Source organism: Aethalodelphis obliquidens, unplaced genomic scaffold (genome assembly GCF_003676395.1).
Source record: "Aethalodelphis obliquidens isolate GAN/ISIS:26980383/991018 unplaced genomic scaffold, ASM367639v1 scaffold4, whole genome shotgun sequence".
Taxonomy (NCBI): domain Eukaryota; kingdom Metazoa; phylum Chordata; class Mammalia; order Artiodactyla; family Delphinidae; genus Aethalodelphis; species Aethalodelphis obliquidens.
The window spans coordinates 61,031,845-61,051,071 of record NW_020837948.1 but is presented as its reverse complement, the minus strand read 5'-3'; the positions used below and the strand labels follow the sequence as shown (position 1 = coordinate 61,051,071).

Here is a 19,227-nt window from a genome sequence, read left to right as displayed (position 1 = left end):
AAAAAAAAAAACCATGCTTTAGCTCCTTCTTTCTAACTGCTATATGCTATTCCACTTTGTCTACTTTCCTGTTGATGAACATTGAAGTTGCTTCCAGATTTTTACTATTAGGGACAATGCTACAATGAATAATCTTAGAAGTTAATCCTTGTGCATGCCAGAGTTTCTTTGAAGTATATACCTAGGAGTAAAATGCTGAGTAGAAGACCATGCCCATCCTCACTTTTACCTCATATTGCCAAACTGCTCTTTAAGATGCTATACAACTTTCAACTCTCACTAGCATCAGTTCCTGTTCCTCCTCTACTTTGCCACAATTATTACTGTTATAACTCTTTGTTTTCACATCTGATGATTGTGAAAGTATGTAGCATTTTAATCTGCAACTTAAATGTTACTAATGAGTGAGCATCTTTTCATATATTTATAACCACTCTGATTTTTTATTCTGTGAATTGCTGGTTCATATCCTCTACCCCGTTCTCTATTGAATCATCTTCTTATCTTATTGATCTATAGATGTAGTCTAATGTTTGCCAGTTACATGCATTGCAAATCTTTCCCTTGTCTTTGACTTGTCTTTTAATTTGCTAATGATATCTCTTGTGATATAGAACTTTAAAATTTTAATTCATCAAAATTTATCAATCTTTTATCAGTTTTGTCTTATTCAAAAATCTTTCAGAAAGTCACACAAATATTAATATGCTCCCATATTTCTTTATAAAATTTTATACTTTGCTTTTTCCATTTAAGTTTTAATCTAACTTAAAAAAATGTGTGTGCACTTGCATTCTGAGGTAGGAATTTTTTTCCCATATAATCAATTGTCCAAACACCATTTATCAACTAGTCCATTCTTACTCCTGTGATACATAAAACATCTCAAGTTTCCATGAGTACAAATAAATTTCTGGGCTCTCTCTATTCTGTTGCACTAGTATGTTTGCCTAAGTCTAATGCAATATCTTATTTTTATTTATTGTAGCTTCTTACTAATTCTTGTTATCTATCTTGTAGATCAATCATTTTATCTTAGTCTTCTTAAAAGTGTCTTAGTATTTTTGGCCCTTTACTCTTTCATTCAATTTTAGGGTCATGATCTCAGGTTCCACAAAAAATTTTGCTGAGACTTTGAATGGAATTACACTGAATTTATAGATGAAATCTGAGAGTTAAATAGTTTAAAACAAATAAAATGCAAAGGTGTAGTAAAAAGCCTGGCAGGAAACAATAATAAGCGACTGATTTCTCCTGTACAAATTGGAAAAGAAGTATGTCACTATGTTTTTTCATAAGCAAAACATAAGTTTAAAAATATGGAAAAATTTATATGTTCTAACCTATCCTGCAGGGCCACAGCAGTCAGCCTGGTTTTCCATATAACAATAGGCTACACAAATAGAAACTCTTACTAAGTTTCTATAGCAGGGGGAAAAAACCCAATAAAATAAAATAAAGAATGGGGAATGCTGACAACATTAAGCATCCTTATCTATTCTGAGCTGCTCTTGTGGACTACAGGTATCAGAGCTAAAAATCACTGGAAGCAGTCGCTCAGTTTCTATTTCAACTGTTTAAATGTTTTCCTGTCATGCTCCCAGCCCTCAGAACAGACTTCTCTTTTTGTGTCTAATCTGCATTTTGATTGGTTATTCAATAACATCTTATCGGAGATCAGTTTTGGTGCAGGTTGTTCCTAATGGGAAATCACCTTCTTTAGGCTTCTCCCAGTCTCCACAGATGGGAAGCAGGTAACTTTCTGCTGCCCCCTTCTGGTTTCTGACTGCGGTAAAGCTTAAGCAATATGGGTATATACAACCCTCAGAATGGGAGAAAATATTTGCAAATGAATCAACTGACAAAGGATTAATCTCCAAAATTTACAAGCAGCTCATGCAGCTCAATATCAAAAAAACAAACAACCCAATCCAAAAATGGGCAGAAGACCTAAACAGACATTTCTCCAAAGAAGATATACAGATTGCCAACAAACACATGAAAGGATGCTCAACATCACTAATCATTAGAGAAATGCAAATCAAAACTACAATGAGGTATCACCTCACACCAGCCAGAATGGCCATCATCAAAAAATCTACAAACAGGGCTTCCCTGGTGGCACAGTGGTTGAGAGTCCGCCTGCTGATGCAGGGGACGCAGGTTCGTGCCCTGGTCTGGGAAGATCCCACATGCCGCGGAGCGGCTGGGCCTGTGAGCCATGGCCGCTAAGCCTGCGCGTCCAGAGCCTGTGCTCCGCAACGGGAGAGAAAAAAAAAAAAAGTAAAAAATCTACAAACAATAAATGCTGGAGAGGGTGTGGAGAAAAGGGAACCCTGTTGCACTGTTGCTGGGAATGTAAATTGATACAGCCACTATGGAGAACAGTATGGAGGTTCCTTAAAAAACTAAAACTAGAACTACCATACTAGCAATCCCACTACTGGGCATATACCCTGAGAAAACCATAATTCAAAAAGTCATGTACCACAATGTTCACTGCAGCTCTATTTACAATAGCCAGGACATGGAGGCAACCTAAGTGTCCATCGACAGATGAATGGATAAAGAAGATGTGGCACATATATACAATGGAATATTACTCAGCCATAAAAAGAAACGAAACTGAGTTATTTGTAGTGAGGTGGATGGACACAGAGTCTGTCATACAGAATGAAGTAAGTCAGAAAGAGAAAAACAAATACCGTATGCTAACACATACATATGGAATCTAAAAAAAAAAAAAAAGGTTATGAAGAAACTAGAGGCAGGACGGGAATAAAGACGCAGACCTACCAGAAAATGGACTTGAGGACGTGGGGAGGGGGAAGGGTGAGCTGGGAAAAAGTGAGAGAGTGGCATGGACATATATACACTACCAAATGTAAAATCGATAGCTAGTGGGAAGCAACCGCATAGCACAGAGAGATCAGCTCAGAGAGATCAGCTCGGTGCTTTGTGACCACCTAGAGGGGTGGGATAGGGAGGGTGAGAGGGAGGGAGACGCAAGAGGGAAGAGATATAGGGATACATGTATATGTATAGCTGATTCACTTTGTTATAAAGCAGAAACTAACGCACCATTGTAAAGCAATTATACTCCAATAAAGATGTTAAAAAAAAAGGGTATATACATTGAGCCCTTCCTTTTTAATGTCAGACAGCTTTCCAAAAAATGTGATGTCCTTTCCATCTGGGTGTTTAACTACTAGTGTTCATAAGCATCTATTTCTCCCTATCTCTGAGCCATGATAATCTTTGCACCTTGATGCCCTTGGGGTGGGAGTGGTGAAGATGTATGGGAACTATTAGTCTTAGAAAGGTAAACTGGAGTCAAAATACATTTTTCCTAAGGAGAGAAGTATGGTGAAGAAACAGTCCCTGTCCTTCAAGATGTTACAATCTAGCAAAACCAACACTAAGGCCAAATTTACTGAACACTAACCTTCTCTGTCCTAAGATTGTTCTAAGGACCTTATTATAATACATTCATTTCTTTAAGTCTCATATACCTATTCTAAATCACAGGCACTATTTTAATCCCCATTTTGTGGATGAGGAAACTGAGGGACAGAGAATATAAGTAACTAAATCATACAGTTAATAGATAGCTGTATTCAAATCTAGACAGATTGGCTCCAGAGGCCATGCTCTTATCTAATACATTATACTGTTTCTCAAGTAAAGAAAAATAAGAAGCACATATTTTTGATTAGTCAAAAGACAAAACAAACTAAATAAGCACCCCTGACTAGATAAAAGAAAAATCTATACAAGGGGTCAGAGAAATCACAATCAAATCATGAAAATCAGAGCAAGTTTATGGATGTAATAGAATTTGGGACAGGCCTTAAAAGACGGGTTGTACTCTTATTATAGAAGGAGATGGGGAATGGAGGGAAGAACAGAGGCAAAGACAGTACAGTACAGGGCACATTCAGAGAGCAACAGTCCATTTTGGCTGGAGTCTAAAAGCACTGTGTAAATGTCCCATACACGTTAACTGTTTCCACCTGCTATTAAGTCAGTAAATGGAGGATTATAATAATCTATACGTACAAGATACACAAAGTTCTCGTTTTAATGAATAATTTCAGTGTCCTTCCTATCAAAACTCTGCCTGGGCTTTTATCAATACGGACTAATGACCGATTTGAGTTCCCCTCCTGGTAGCATCCATCACTGAGCCATGAAACAGTCCGTGTGTAATAAATACAGTGTTCATGTACTGTAATGGCCTAGAGTTGGAACACCTGGTTTTAAGTCCCAGCCTTGCCCATCATTAGCTATGAAACTGGTGATAACATTTGTCTTAGTATCAGCACTGATATTAAAAAGAAGAACAGAACAGATTTCAAAATACAAACTCTTGCCTGGTTCAAAAAAACAACAACAAACAAACATAACAGGAAATCTGGCATGGAAATGACAGCAGCCAAGACCACTAAAGAGAATTCACATCAAATATTTCTAGCTCCTCAAATGTCCTCTTGCCTAGACCCATGACATCTGGAAATACTCAGGAATTTATTTGCCACTGGCCTCAAAAGTCATGATGCAATCAACTGAAACCTCTGTTCCCACAAATCTCTTCCTGAAGCTTTTGTTTATCTACTCATCTCTCCCTTAAATATTGTACCAGCTCCTGAAAAGATCCCTTAATTACCTTCAAATCAAACCTCCTCAATACAAAACCCTACCAAAGTCTCTTTAATAAATATAATATATTCAGTTATACTTTCTCTCTGCCCTATAGCTATAATTCCTTGTACCATGGTTATGACTTCACAGTTATGAAAATAACCAGTAAAAAGAGTTTTGGATCAAAGGACTCTGTACTGTGGAAAAAACAACTTGGGATATATCTTTTTATAGGAACTATTGGAGTTTTTAGGTTTAATCCGCAAAGGGTTCTGCAGCTATTAGAATAGATCAACTTTAGTCCTCTCCTTCTAAATCCCATGTACATGCAAGGCATCAAAAATATATGTTTTGTGGGCCTTTCAGATAAAGATCATAGGTAAACGTCAAATATATATGGTACAGAAATTAGTTCTCTGGAAAACAAGAGTGAATACCCTACTCTCATACCAAGAAATTTGCTAAAGGTACTTATAAGTAAGACAGTAAATGAAGAAGCCTGCCCCTCAAATCCAGAAGAGAATGAGTGATCCCCTATTCTTTCTGTTGTTTAATTTTACATCTGCTAGTTGTTCTTTTGATATTCATGGTTAAGGTGGCTGAACTTCAATTCTACTATTTAAATAAATAAGGCTCTGAGTGAGAAACTAAACAAAGACCAGAACCTCATGCTTTCAAAGTCTGAAGCTCCTGGTGATAAAGTCTAGCTTCTGTATCAGTGAGACTGAGAAACAGATTTCAGATATGTAAGGTGCCTTGAGAGGCATCCAAGATCAGCTGCTTGTCTAGAAAGCTGATGTCCAGATAGTTCATTAACTGGTTCCAATTTACAGATCAAAGTGGGAACTAAACCGGTCCTGAAAACACAGGTCACCTGACTCTTTCCTCCCATCCTGATTCCTTCAGAGTCTTTTCGGCTCTTTTTTTTTCCCCCGTGACTATGTATTTTTAACTGGTGAACCTCTGTATATGCTAGGTTTTTCTAGGTTTAATTAATTTCATGTCACTTTGTTAGGAGGTATTTAAATATTCACTGAGTATGCTGGTTTACTACCTAGACTGCCTCAGGAAAAAGAACTGGCACAAAGAGACACACTGGTCTAGCTGATGACCCTCTGAACTTCAAGTCAGGCCTTCATCCACAACTAGAGCTTGGACTTGTCACATGGAAATTGCTTAGTCTTCCTAGGTCTTAATTTCAGATTCTGAAAGTTAGCAGGACTTCAGGGCTTCAGAGATCACCTAGTTTAAAAGTTCCCAACTTGTACCAGGATACCGGGTAGACCCTAATGTAAGTATGTTTTGGCAGTTGTTCTTTCTCCAAAGCTCTGTGGCCAGTTCCTCTCAAACAATCCAAATGTGGTCTGTAGGCATAAGACGTGATGCAGCAAACTTAGAAATATGTATACGTACAATGAAAAGGCAAGAAAAACACACTGCCTTGCTGTCTTCTAAATTTGTTTCCAATTCAATACTTCTATTAAAGTAGACCAGCCTCATTAACTGAGGTTCAATTTTCAGTTCATTTTTGACCTTCCTTGTTTTCTAGCTTTATATTCAACCTGTCACTAATCCTGTTGATTGATTTTTCCTTCCTATGTGCAAAATATTCCTTTCTTCATTTCCACCACAGGACGGGCCTTTTATCACCTTAAGTACAGATAATAAATTTCCCTCCCACACTTACCTCTTTCAATCCAAAACTTACTCTATTAACCTTCCTGTAATAGGTTTATGATATACCTTTCTCAAGAATCTACTGATGACTAACAATCTTAAGGATCTTTAAAAATATTTTTTTAATAACTAATATCTGCAGGCCTTGACGGACATAATCTTTTTGTAATGGATATTATTTCATATGTACGCTGTGCGTCAGAAGTTCCTAGAGGTGAAATTATTGGGTCAAAGGGTATATGCATTCATAATTTTGATAGATGTTGCCAAAGTTCTCTCTACAGAAGTTGTACCACTATATATATATATATCTACTAGCAACGCATGATGCGGCCAGCTTTCTATTTCCTCTATAATCTGCCCACCTTATTTCCCACGACACCCTGGTAGGCCCGTCAATCCCCATAAGGTCAGATCTCACCTCACTCTATTAACCCCCCCTATACTGCTTGCTGCATCTTGAACACTCACTCCCATTTCTTCTACTCATCCAATCTTCAAGGCTGTCTCAAGTTCTGCCTCTTTTATGAATGTTTGCTGATCATGACATCAACCCCTCTTCCAGCCTGCCCAAAGCATGTTTTCTCAGACACACACATTTTGTTACATATCATCAATTTATCTATTTATTATATCGAAGATTTCTGTTGATGTTGAATTGTTTCACATATCTAGTTATCCCCAGCCAATTTACAATCTTTTTTTTTTTTTTTTTTTGCGGTACGCGGGCCTCTCACTGTTGCGGCCTCTCCCGTTGCGGAGCACAGGCTCCGGACGCGCAGGCTCAGCGGCCATGGCTCATGGGCCCAGCCGCTCCGCGGCATGTGGGATCTTCCCGGACCGGGGCATGAATCCGTGTCCCCTGCATCGGCAGGCGGACTCTCAACCACTGCGCCACCAGGGAAGCCCTATAATCTTTTTGATTGTAGTGATTCATATCCTTCCTTTGAACACACCACAGTTCTGGTAAATTAAAAAATACTTCTCTTAAACCTGCTATTGGCTTTGGAAATTCCCTTTTACACAGAACTGAGAATCATTTGTCTTACAGACTTGAAATCTGAAATTCTGTCAGGACAGTTTAAATTTGTCTTCAATGGAAAAAGAATGATTACTGACTTTCAAATAATCAATATCCCTTCATATCCTATAAGATCCTTCTTACCATCTTATTTCTAAATATATACTAGATACTCAATACATATTTCTGGAATTGATCTTGCTCCTACTTTCTCTATTATTAATAATATATGTATGCATGTATGTGTGAACATACACACAAAGTGATTCTAAAATTGATATGGAACGCAAAGGACCCAGACTAGAAAAAACGACTTTGGAAAAGAACAACAAAGTTGGAAGACTCACACTACCTAATTTTAAGATTTATTATAAAACTACAGCCATAAAGATAATGTAGTACTGGCATCAAGAGAGGCAATGGAACAGAGATCAATGGAACAAAACAGTTCAGAAAGAGACTCACTTGTCTATAAACAACTGGTTTTCAACAAAGATTCAAAGGTAATTCAGTGCAGAAAGAAAAGTCTTTTCAACAAATGGTGCTGACACGACTAGGTATTCTTAACACCAGAAATTTAACTTGGACCCTTACCTCATACCATATTAAAAAAAATAACTTAAAATGGATCATAGACCTAACTGTGAAACCTAAAACTATAAAACTTCTGAAACAAAACATAGGAGAAAAATCTTTGTGGTGTCGGGTTAAGCAAAGATTTCTCAGTTGACACCAAAGGCATGATTCATAAAAGAAAAAATTAACAAACTGGACTTCCATGAAAAATAAAAACTGCTCTTTGAAAAACACTGTTAAGTGAATAAAAATAAAGAAGATTATGAGAGAAAAAGTTCTCAAAACTCAATAATAAGAAAACAAGCAACTCAATAAAAGAAAAAAGGGCAGAAGATTTAAACAGATACTTTACCAAGGAGTTATATGGCTGGAAAATAAGCACATGAAAAGATGCTCAACATCGTTAATTATTAGGCAAATACAAATTAAAACCACAGTGAGTATAACCACTCTGGAGTGTATACCTACTATATGTTCCAGCCATTCCACTGCTAGATATTTACCCCAAAGAAATGAAAGCTTACGCCTCTACAAAGACTTATAAATAGATGTCTGTAGCAGCATGAACTGCTTTGGCCTCCGAGGATAAGGGCCTTCAGGGACCCATTCATTATGCCAGAGGAATACGAGAGTATCTAAGGTGTGAGATCACTCTGGGCAAGTTGGGTGGAATGTTAGAACCATAGCCAAGAAAACACCCTTGAATGTTACCCCTACACTCCTCCTATGACCAGGCTCCAGGTTGAAATAACAAGACCAGCGGGAGAGAAGTGCAAAGTCAGAAGGAGTGGAGGCTCCATGGGTCTTTGGCAAGGCGTGGACGATGTTCGTGACAATCTGCTATCCTCTCATGCAGAGCCATTAACAGTACCCCTCTCCCAGGCCTGTGGTAAGGATTAGCAAATAAGAACTAAATAAAGCACTTGGCAATATTAAAGTATGAAAGTGTTTTTCTAAAAAATGCTTTAAGACTCATTTACCGCCCCTCTTGGGCTCTTTGCTCTTTCCTTAATAATGTTCAAACATAATGAGACTTGGCAGTATGCTAACAGAAAAATTTTTAATTTCATTTTAGTGCTGTAAAACACAATCTCTATGCCCTCAAAGAAAAATGATCACTGCTTAAACTCATGAACAGTGTTCCCTCCTAGTAAACTCCCACTTGCCCCTCTTCCTACAGGCAGAAATGGATTCTTATAACATAGGCCTGGGGTAATGCACTCACCTTCTAAGGAACCATGTGGTTATTTTTGCTTATTGAAAAATGAAGCTATTTTGGTCCTTCCTTTTTAAGGCTGGCTGCCAACCCGGGACCTGGAGACGTGCAGGCTGCCATCTGCCTCGCCCCAGCTGTTCCTGACCCGCCATCCGTCTCCAACCAGGGACACTTGGTATCTGCCAGGTCGGTTAAACCATGGATGAAAGATGCCTGAGGCCAAGGTACAGTGTGGATGACTCTGTTGGCAACACACAGCCTGCCACACATCCTTAACTTCCTCTCATTAGTGGGTGGCACGCCACTCTCCATGGCAACACAGAGAGCTGTATTCCAAGAAAAACAGACCTTCTCATGGAGCTCTGCAACGAATTTTTCTTATTGTGTGAAAAGTAATTCAGCATTCCCCACATTTTTGTTAACAACCAAAAGGCTACCTTTTAAAGAATGTACATTCTTAAAATAGAGAGAATATGTTATATAGATATTAGAAATGTCTATCACTTATCCTTAGGAATGATCATTTAGGTTGCAGATTAAATTATCAGTTCAAATTATTGACGCTCTAACAGTAAAAGGAAAGTTTAATTTCATGCATCTCTTAACTGCCATGGTCCCAAAGTTATTTGAAAGTCTAAATAAGCCTTTAAAAATGCAATTTGCAAACATCCTCAGTGAAGAAGGAATTTTTATGGCTTGGGTTTGCATTCTATTAATGCAGTAATCAAATACTAATACAGCCACTGTTAAAGCTTGTTATAAACCATGAAAATAACAGCTTTTACTGATGCCACAATTTCACTGATGACATGCAGTTTTATCTCAAAGGGAGACACAGAGCCTGCCTCAGGGCTCACGTGTCTGCACGTGGGCAGCACACATCAATCTGCAGAGTCCTGAGCTCAGAACTACTGACTAGGTGGTCCAGAAAAGACACGCTCTCCAAAAAATAAAAAATGAAAATTCTAGATAAACTCACTATACAATAACATTGACCTCAAGTGGACAGATCACAAAAAGAGATCTATTATGGAGAAAAAGCTAAGATCATGGTTCTTAGGATACAAACAACAACAACCCACAGACTATGAGAAATATAAGCGATTTCCTCTTATCCCTTAATTTAATTTAATTTATTGTTTTTTTCATTTTTTTTTTTTTGCGGTATGTGGGCCTCTCACTGTCGCGGCCTCTCCTGTTGCGGAGCACAGGCTCCGGATGCGCAGGCCCAGCGGCCATGGCTCACGGGCCCAGCCGCTTCGCGGCATGTGGGATCCTCCTGGACCGGGGCACGAACCCGCATCCCCTGCATCGGCAGGCAGACTCTCATTGCGCCACCAGGGAAGCCTCATTATCCCTTAATTTTAATTTCCTCCTGCTTTACCACACTCTAGACTGTACTTTCCATGGAATTCCTTCTGCCTCAATTTTCTTAAAAATAAATTGTAGCCCCATCTGAAATCCTTATCAGTATTACCTTGCACTGGGAAAGCACTGTCTTGGTCTTTCTAGTACTGTTCCACTGTTCACATTCACCCTCATGACTTCCTTTCTCAGCGCAGGACAGGCAGTGGCTTACACACACACACTCTATGTTGGGTCTGCTCAGTTAATCTCCACGCCTTAGTCTCTGTGTCAGTAAAATCAAGATGCAAACTGGATTCTTAGCAACACTATAAATGGATAGCAAGGCAAAGGTAAGAAATCTTCTTTCTTCAAAAGCCAATGAGAGGGCATGTGGGTAAGAAGCAGAAATCAATCCTTTGGCAAGGAAAAAAAAAACTGGTCGCTCAATTCCTTTTAAAACTAAAGTGGGACGTATAAAACTCTTTTTAACAAATGTTAAGCATGAATCAGCAGTCAACTTCTCATGCTCACCAATCACTGAGCAGCCTCTTCCTCTTAGCTGCCATTAGCTGTGCTGTGCTCTTACCTTTATCTTCTGTGCCACCAAACCTCTGCTGCTACTGCAGGGGGAACACCGTGGCTTCTCCCCTTGCCAACCCGGGGCTGGAGTGCGGAGGGGGGTGATGATACCAAAATCGAGCAGCGGTGTTCCCACCCAACACCCTCCCAGCGCTAGTCTCCTGATGGACAGCATCTCAGGGCCTGTCCAAATCTCACTTTTCACCAAACCTCTTCCTGCTCCAGTAGGGAGACAAGAGACTGGCTGTATCTAAGTTCTCATTTGGATAACAGAACACATATCAACCATATGCCTGTCTTACTCTATAAGGTCTAACCTAAAATAAAAGAAAGCCTTCTTTGTAAGAAGAAAAACAAAGAACTAGAAAACTTCAAAAAGCCTGGGGTAAGAAGCAGGAATAAGCCTAAGCAAAAGGCCTTCACAGTGAGGTTTATCACATTTTTTTGTGGCATGAACTCGTGGGCAGTCTGATGGCACCTTCTCGAATAATGTTTTAAATGCACAGGATAACGAAGGAGACCAATTATAGTGAAACAGAATTATCAAAACATCAAAAAAATCCTTGAGATACGGTCACATGTGCTTCTCCATTAACGTACGAAACAAAACTAGCCAGCAGTAGTTTAATTATAAATGCAATTTCTAAGCAGTGATGAGCATAATTTGTCAAGATAGCTGCAACAAATGTAATGAGATATAAAAAAAAATCAATGATTTTTATTGGTGAGAAAGACACAGATGCTGCTAACAGTACTGTGATCTGTTGCCTATATTCACAATTGAAGGCAATGCTAAATACTGAGAGGTGAGTGAAAATTAAAATGTAATTTTATTCTCATCTAAGTTCCCAGAACCCCCTGAATTCTCTCCACCACCCCGATATATAAAGAAGCTGGAGGCACAGCTTTTCTGGCTGGAGCAGAAGCAGAGGGCTGGTGGCAGGACTGTCTGGCCTCTCCCTCACATCGTATTCCTCCCCAAGCCACGCAGCGGAGGTCCCTGTGAGGAACCAGCTCGAGGGCTTCTTGGAAGACAGTTTGCAAACCACTCATAAAGTGATTTATTATTCAGCCTGCTGAGAGTATCCCTGCAAGAGCATGCCTGTGCCTATTTTCCTAACCTCCCAGCCATATCTATACACAGTTTATGAAGTCCCTGGCTCACGTCCTTCTTATCTTGCTTTATTTATTTTTTATTTGTTTCTTTTATTCTCTTATTTTAATGTTTTATTTTGTTACAGCCTAACAGTTCTTAGCAGGCTTTGCTCTCTTATTTCTTAGCTTTCACATTTTGTTTATTTTACTTCAATTTAGCCTTTTTACTGTTGTAATCACTTTTACTCTTGGTTTGTTGTAGAGTATTATCAGGTTTTTAAAAAAAATTTCTTTATTGTCAACCTATATCGTTCCTGGTATTAACTGACTTAATCATCTTTAGTTCACATTATTCTTTTGTTTAAAGCATCATTTCCCTTTCCTTGGTGTTTCCATTTTTTATTTGTAAGTGGCAGGGCAGAAGTTGATCAAAAGGTTGTGGGCCCCCAGAGAGGAGCCCAGAGCCCAAAGAGGCATGGTTGAGCATTTTTTCTCCCTCCTGCTATCTAAATAGCAGCCTCTCTTTAACTCTCCTTAAAACATCCCTGGGACTCTTTAATGTTGATGCCCCCAAACTTTTAAACCTGTGTACTTCAGGAGATTCAAAGGCTGAGAGTCTTTCCTGGAATGAGAGGAGGATAACACACTGGCACGTGCCAGAAGCACCCTGAACTGCTTTCTTGTTCACCTGACTCAACGGCAGGTGCTCAATTAGCTCTCCACTGATCACCCCAGGTTTCCAAACTTCTTTGGCTCTAACAGCCTTTACATAATCACTGGGGAGATCTGATCACTAGAAGATGAGAGGATGCGGCGATTACATTCTGCTTGCAGAGCCTGGTCTCTACAGACTGAGGCAGGGAAAGATTTGTGCCACTGACAGAGGTGGCAGCCAAAGTCCTGTTGTGGGCCTTCCCCTCAAAGACAGTACTGCCTGGGGAATGAGAAATTCTCCAGGCAGGCCAGGAAGAAGCTATTAGTTGCAGGATTAATGAATTGCTCCTATATTTCCGTATCTACACCTGTGATTGTAAGTTTACCCTGAGATATCTAAAGTCATCCCATGTGGAAATGTTAGGCATGGCAACCATGAACGCTGAAGACCTAACTGGTGGAAATCCCAGAGGCCCTCGGTGTCCTCAGGATTAACATTCTTGATTTCAATTAAAGCAGGGAAACCCCAAGAGTTCATAACTTAACCTGCAATTCTGCTGAGGCATTACTATGTTTTGTATATCCTCTAAGGCTGGAAAGCAGGAGTTGATGCTTAGCTGATGCACGAATACTGGCCAGCCTCCATCATCTACACCTGATGCAGCTTTACTGTGCTGTATTTGGTCTCACACACATACAACAGTAATCTCATGAAGTCATAAAAACATTTTTTTCTTAAAAAAAAAAAAAAAATCTCAGAAAAAGAGAGCTAATTTTCTTGGCAATGGGAGGAGAAAGAACGGAAATAAAACAGTGATAAGTCATGGTTAGAACACTAGTTTTGATTAAGCAAAGGATGGGGAATGTCAAATTAAACAACGCCTCAGATTTAAGATGGACAAGAGTCTTCTATATGACCAATATAAAAACAGGGAGATTTTATGAAGCTTTCAATAAGACTCCAGGCATCACAAAACTGGACATGATATGAAGAATTAATCACAGAATGTCTTTCTGTAGGACTTAAAATTTCTCAGTTAAACTTCAATGCGTGAAGACAGGGAGAGTGTCTAACTTATTCACCACTATATGCCCAGCACCTTGGACAAATTCTGGGCACACAATGGGTGCTCAGTAAATACATGCTGAATATTGAATTGCTGAAATCAATTATATGCTACAGAGGTACAAGTAAATTTGGGACATATTTCTTCTAAGACTATAGCACTGTGTCCTACAGGATGGAATTCTAAAAAATAGTTCCTATTTATAAATTGGAACTATTTTCTGCATTTTCCCATGAACAAAGCAAACAAAGGTGCCAGCCCAAATACACCTTTCACCACTGGCAAAAATAACTACCAAAGGAGCCTTACAGTGCCAAAGAACCACTAAAGGAAGGCAGGGCTTGCTCCCATCAAGGAATCCGTTTATGTTTATCTTAATGAAGGGTAGGAGGGCACTTGCAATTATGATTTCAGCACCTAGAATTTAAACTTCAGACACTGTTAAAGACAATCTTAGATTTAAAATAATTTTTTTTTAAGGTTTGGAATCTTATCTACTTGAGATTTGTATTTAAACAGAAAACACCAAAACGGTGGTAGAATCTACCCAATTCAGGAAGAAAAAAAAGAAGCCTTATTACTAGTTTGCAATATCACATGCAAGAAAATTGGATGTTTTCCCTAATATAAAGAAAGCTTTAAAAAAAATATACCCAGATGTAAATAACTGAAAACTCTCTTGATCAAATCAAAGTTAAGGGACTTCCCTAGTGGCGCAGTGGATAAGACTCCACGCTCCCAGGGCAGGGGGCCTGGGTTCGATCCCTGGTCAGGGAACTAGATCCCACATGCATGCCGCAACTAAGAGTTCGCATGCCGCAACTAAGGAGCTCACGTGCACAACTAAGGAGCTGGTGAGTCACAACTAAAGAGCCTGCCTGCAGCAGCTAAGGAGCTGGCAAGCCGCAATTAAGGAGTCCACCAGCCGCAACTAAGGAGCTCACCTGCCGCAACTAAATAAATAAATAAATATTTTTTAAAAAACCAAAGATCGAATGGGAAATTCTAATACAATGTTTACTGGAAACATTTTAAATTTTAGCCTGAGTCTTTTTTTACAGCCTAGGAATTGGAACAAATCATAAATCTGATTTTTAAAATCACAATAATGAATCACAATAAAAAGTTAGTTGTAAAAAAAAAAAGCTAGTTGTAAGGTATCATTTTGACAGGTCAACTATAAGAATAAATCATAATTTATTTGATCAATCCTTTATTTAATGAACTTTAGGTTATTCCAGTTTTTACTGCTATAGACGGTGCTGTACTGAACATACTTCTTTGTACACAGGGGAGAGTGTAGCTGTAGGTCAGTGGGATTGTTCCCAGTTGTGAGAAAGAATGAAGTAAAGGTAGTAATGTAGAAAAAGTGTTAATTGAAAATAGAAGCTGAATAGTACTTAAAGAGTGCATTTCCACCTAAATAAAAAAGGGAGGAAAAAGATAAACAGACATGTATTTTTTTCTATCAGACTAACAAAAATCCAGAAGTGTGAAAATACCTCTGTTGGCCAAGCTGTAGAAACAGGCCTCTTTCATACACTGCTGGTGGGAATGTAAATTGGTAAGACCCCAATGGAAAGCGATTTGGCAACAGCTATTGAAATTAAATATGTATATATATATATATACATGTGTATCATTACATTTACATATGTATTAAATATACATACTTATGAGAACTATGTGCAAAATTACCTATGTAAAAGGTTATTAATTATTGCATTGTGCATCATACAAAAAGAGAGCACAAACAACCTAAAGGCCCTACAATAGGGAACTGGTTTAAATAATATATTCATAGTATGGAATGTGACAGTTATAAAAAATGTCTAATCTCTCTATACACTGATATGGAAAGATCTCCAAAGCACAAAGTTAAAAAGCAAGGAGTTGGGAGCTTCCCTGGTGGCGCAGTGGTTGAGAGTCCGCCTGCCGATGCAGGGGCACGGGTTCGTGCCCCGGTCTGGGAAGATCCCACATGCCGCGGAGCGGCTGGGCCTGTGAGCCATGGCCGCTGAGCCTGCGCGTCCGGAGCCTGTGCTCCGCAACGGGAGAGGCCACAACAGTGAAAGGCCTGCGTACCACAAAAAAAAAAAAAAAGCAAGGAGCTGAACATTATATACAGTACTTACCACCTTTTGTGTTAAAAAAGGATGTGAAACGAGAATATATAGTCAAATGAAATGGAAAACTTACTTGTACAGGTAATACTCTGCATGGTCTATCTCTTCTCGAGATGAAATGTTGTCCACAAACTAAAAGACAAAAAAAGAAACCTTTGGTTGAATATAAATTATGCCATATATTGAGCCTAAGTCACACACTGACCTTAAAAATAAAACACGCATTTTATCAGAACAGTGTTCATGTAGTGTGGCTCCATCCTCCAAACCACTCTGTGTTAATGCCAACAAATAATCTACAACGGCCTCTCTTTTTCTATATGTAGAACAACCTTGGTTAGAAAAACTGTTTAAAAACTAAACGTTAACCTTGCTCAGAACAAGAGAGAGCTCCTCTTAGTGTATTTATAATTAGTCACTGGTATTTCCCATTAACTTTAAACCCTGATATTTTCTCTATGTTCCAAACTCCAAATACATGGGAACACATAGTTGAAAGGATGAAGACTCTAATGGCTGAAAAAACATGGCCCAAGAGAGGAAAAGTCTAAATTTAGAGAACTCAGTCTTATAACCATTTTTCCTATCTGATTTGGTTCTGCTACAGACCAGTCAACCTGTGATTCTTCTACCAGCAAAGTCTCCCCTCGAACCACAAACTCCTTCAGTGTGCTCAACTCTAAACCAGAGAAACAAACAGAAAAGACTCTTCTAAGGAGGAATTCTACTCTAAAGTAAAGACTCAGAGGAAAAAGGGTGAAGTAGGAGATAATGGATGTAGTGAATACAATTAAAACCTCGGGAAGAAGGAGAGAAAAGTAAAGAGGGGGAGACTTAATGGATCTCCCCCTTTTTAGGACTTACGGACTTGATTTAGAAATCTCATTAAGGGGCAGATAAAATATGGTTCCAACACAGGACCTGAAGTTGAGAACTAGCTCTCCTGACTGCATGCTGTGTGGCATAAACAGACGGCACAGCCCCTCTGGAACTTAGTTGCTCCATCTGCATAAACAGAATAAAGGCACCTGCACTGAAGAGGACGAGGCTCCAACGAGAAAGTGTACATGAAAGCTCTTTAAACTCTGAAGCGCTGCCTAAACAAACACCAGGCATTATGGCATACAGAGATTTTATACATCATGTAAGGGATGAACCAGTGGTCTTTCAGTTCCCCTCCAATATGAAAATGATAAGTCTATAAAATTTAGGTTATAACCTAGCTAAACGGTTCCCCTACTAAAAGGAAAATATCAAGGAGCAGAAAGAAAGGACTCAAGACTAAAAAGGATGATGGTTTCTCTACTTTTCTTCTCCTAGATTTAAATCTCTTGAATTTTATGGTGCCATTAATTTCTACAAAGAGTTTTCACATCTAAGATCTCAATTTAGCGTCACATCAGCCCTATGAGGAAAATACTACTGTCCCCATACTGAATATGAGGAAATTGAGAGGGGCCCACTTGCCCAATGTCATAAAGCAAATTCATTAAGACAAGATAAGATCTATTTAAGGGAGGCAACAGAAAAGAACTTCAATGTCACAGAGATCTGGGTTTGAAGCCCAATTTTTCCACCTATGAACTGTGTGAACTTGGGAAAGTCATCAAGCTTTCTGAGTCTTACATGCAAAATGGAGATAACAATGCTTACCTCATACGGCTGCTATGAGAAGAGCAAGATAATGTAAGTTAAGAAACTAGTACAACAGCTGGCATAGAAGGTGATCAGTAATGGTTACTCTCAAGTCCAATTCCTGACTCCTAGCCTAATATTATTCTCCCATCCATTGCTCTGTAGCAGTTTAACATTAACATTAATATCCATTCTTTTATAGACTTTCTCAACTACCAAAATTACTTCCAATATTAACAAGTAAATACTATCACTTTGAAGGATATATCAACTTAAAAAAAAAATCATGATACCAAATCCTGGAAAAATTAAAATAAACCAGATACACAACAGTAATCACTGACACTGGAGTCTGATAAATTTATTACCTTTTATTTTAGTCAAAGAAATTTGCTACTTCATCATAAAATATCTATTAGCAACTACAAAAACATACCATACTCTGGGAAAATATATCCTATGAAAGATAGACTTTATTTACAGAGCCTCATGTATATAAAGTGGCTTTCTTGCCTTCTTTCTCTTTCTTTATATTTAAGTTTTCTTACCCGTGATATTGTTAAAGAACTAACAGGCAGCTTTCTCTCATATGTTTTATCCATTAAAGATGCCAGATCAGCTGTGAAGACAAAGAAGAAAAAAGAACCTTGTTAAATATACATATTTCTTAAGAAAAATCTAACAGATACAACTCCTGCCAGATGGTTGTCAACATTATGAAGTCAGTATTAAAACAGATGCTCTTTCTTGCTCTTTTTTGAAATTATTTTTATATAAATTAAAGAGGATAGAGAAATATTAGTATAATTTTTTAAGTATTTACTTGATTGAAGAAAGGATTATTTTTAAAGTCCTAGCATAGATTTAGCTTTAAAAAAATGGATCAGTAAAATATCTCTGGAAGGAGATACAAGAAAGTGTTATTATTGACAGACTCCAGGCAAAGGAGGGCCAAGATGGTAGGGGGGCAAGAAAAGGAAACTCTTCATTGCTTACACATTTACTCCTTTTGCATTTTGAACCAGGTAAATATATTAGCTGTTCAAAAATGTTTTTAAGTTGGAACTTATTAAATTACTTTTATACATTCCCTGAACGAATCACAGGGGCCAGGCATTCTGCTTATAATTAATGATTTTCAGCCTGAAATATTCCTATTCTGATTCCTTTTACCAGAACATCCATACAAATACTTGGTATTCCTGAGATTACACTGCCATCTCAGAGTCTAAAAAGACCTGGAATAACAGGCAACATACTCTTCAAAATAATTATTTCATACCTTCTCATTGCTTCTAGAACTTAAAATGTGTGTCTTTCCCCTTCTCCGCTCACTCTCACTCTCAGCTCATGATTTTGTGTCTTATCTCCCTAAGCATAAAACAGAAGCAATCATGGGAACTTTATCCTCCTACCATCAGGTCTACCAGGCTACCAGCATCTGTATCCATATACCCTGCCTCCTATTTTTTTTTAAACAAAGGATGAACTTTATTAAAAAAACAAAAAACAAAAATGACAAAAATTTCCTTTGACCTCCTATCGCTCTCCAGCTACTTCTCCTTTGCTCTGCTCCCGTCAGCAGCGAGACGC

The 19,227-nt window shown here is 38.5% G+C and overlaps 1 protein-coding gene across 13 annotated transcripts in view; it reads right to left on the bottom strand.

Annotated features, from left to right (window-relative positions):
* Positions 1 to 19,227, bottom strand: part of MRPS27 (mitochondrial ribosomal protein S27) — a 125,284-nt gene that overhangs the window by 88,429 nt on the left and 17,628 nt on the right. For all 13 annotated transcript variants that reach the window (XR_003431654.1, XR_003431650.1, XR_003431647.1 and 10 more), the window contains exons 3-4: positions 18,183 to 18,253; positions 16,073 to 16,131 (exon numbers count right to left, since the gene is read on the bottom strand). Coding sequence is in view for 2 of the 13 variants with exons in the window: in XM_027100880.1 (XP_026956681.1) it covers positions 16,073 to 16,131; positions 18,183 to 18,253 (130 nt within the window). In the remaining 11 variants the exon portion in view is untranslated. The remainder of the gene's footprint in view (positions 1 to 16,072; positions 16,132 to 18,182; positions 18,254 to 19,227) is intronic.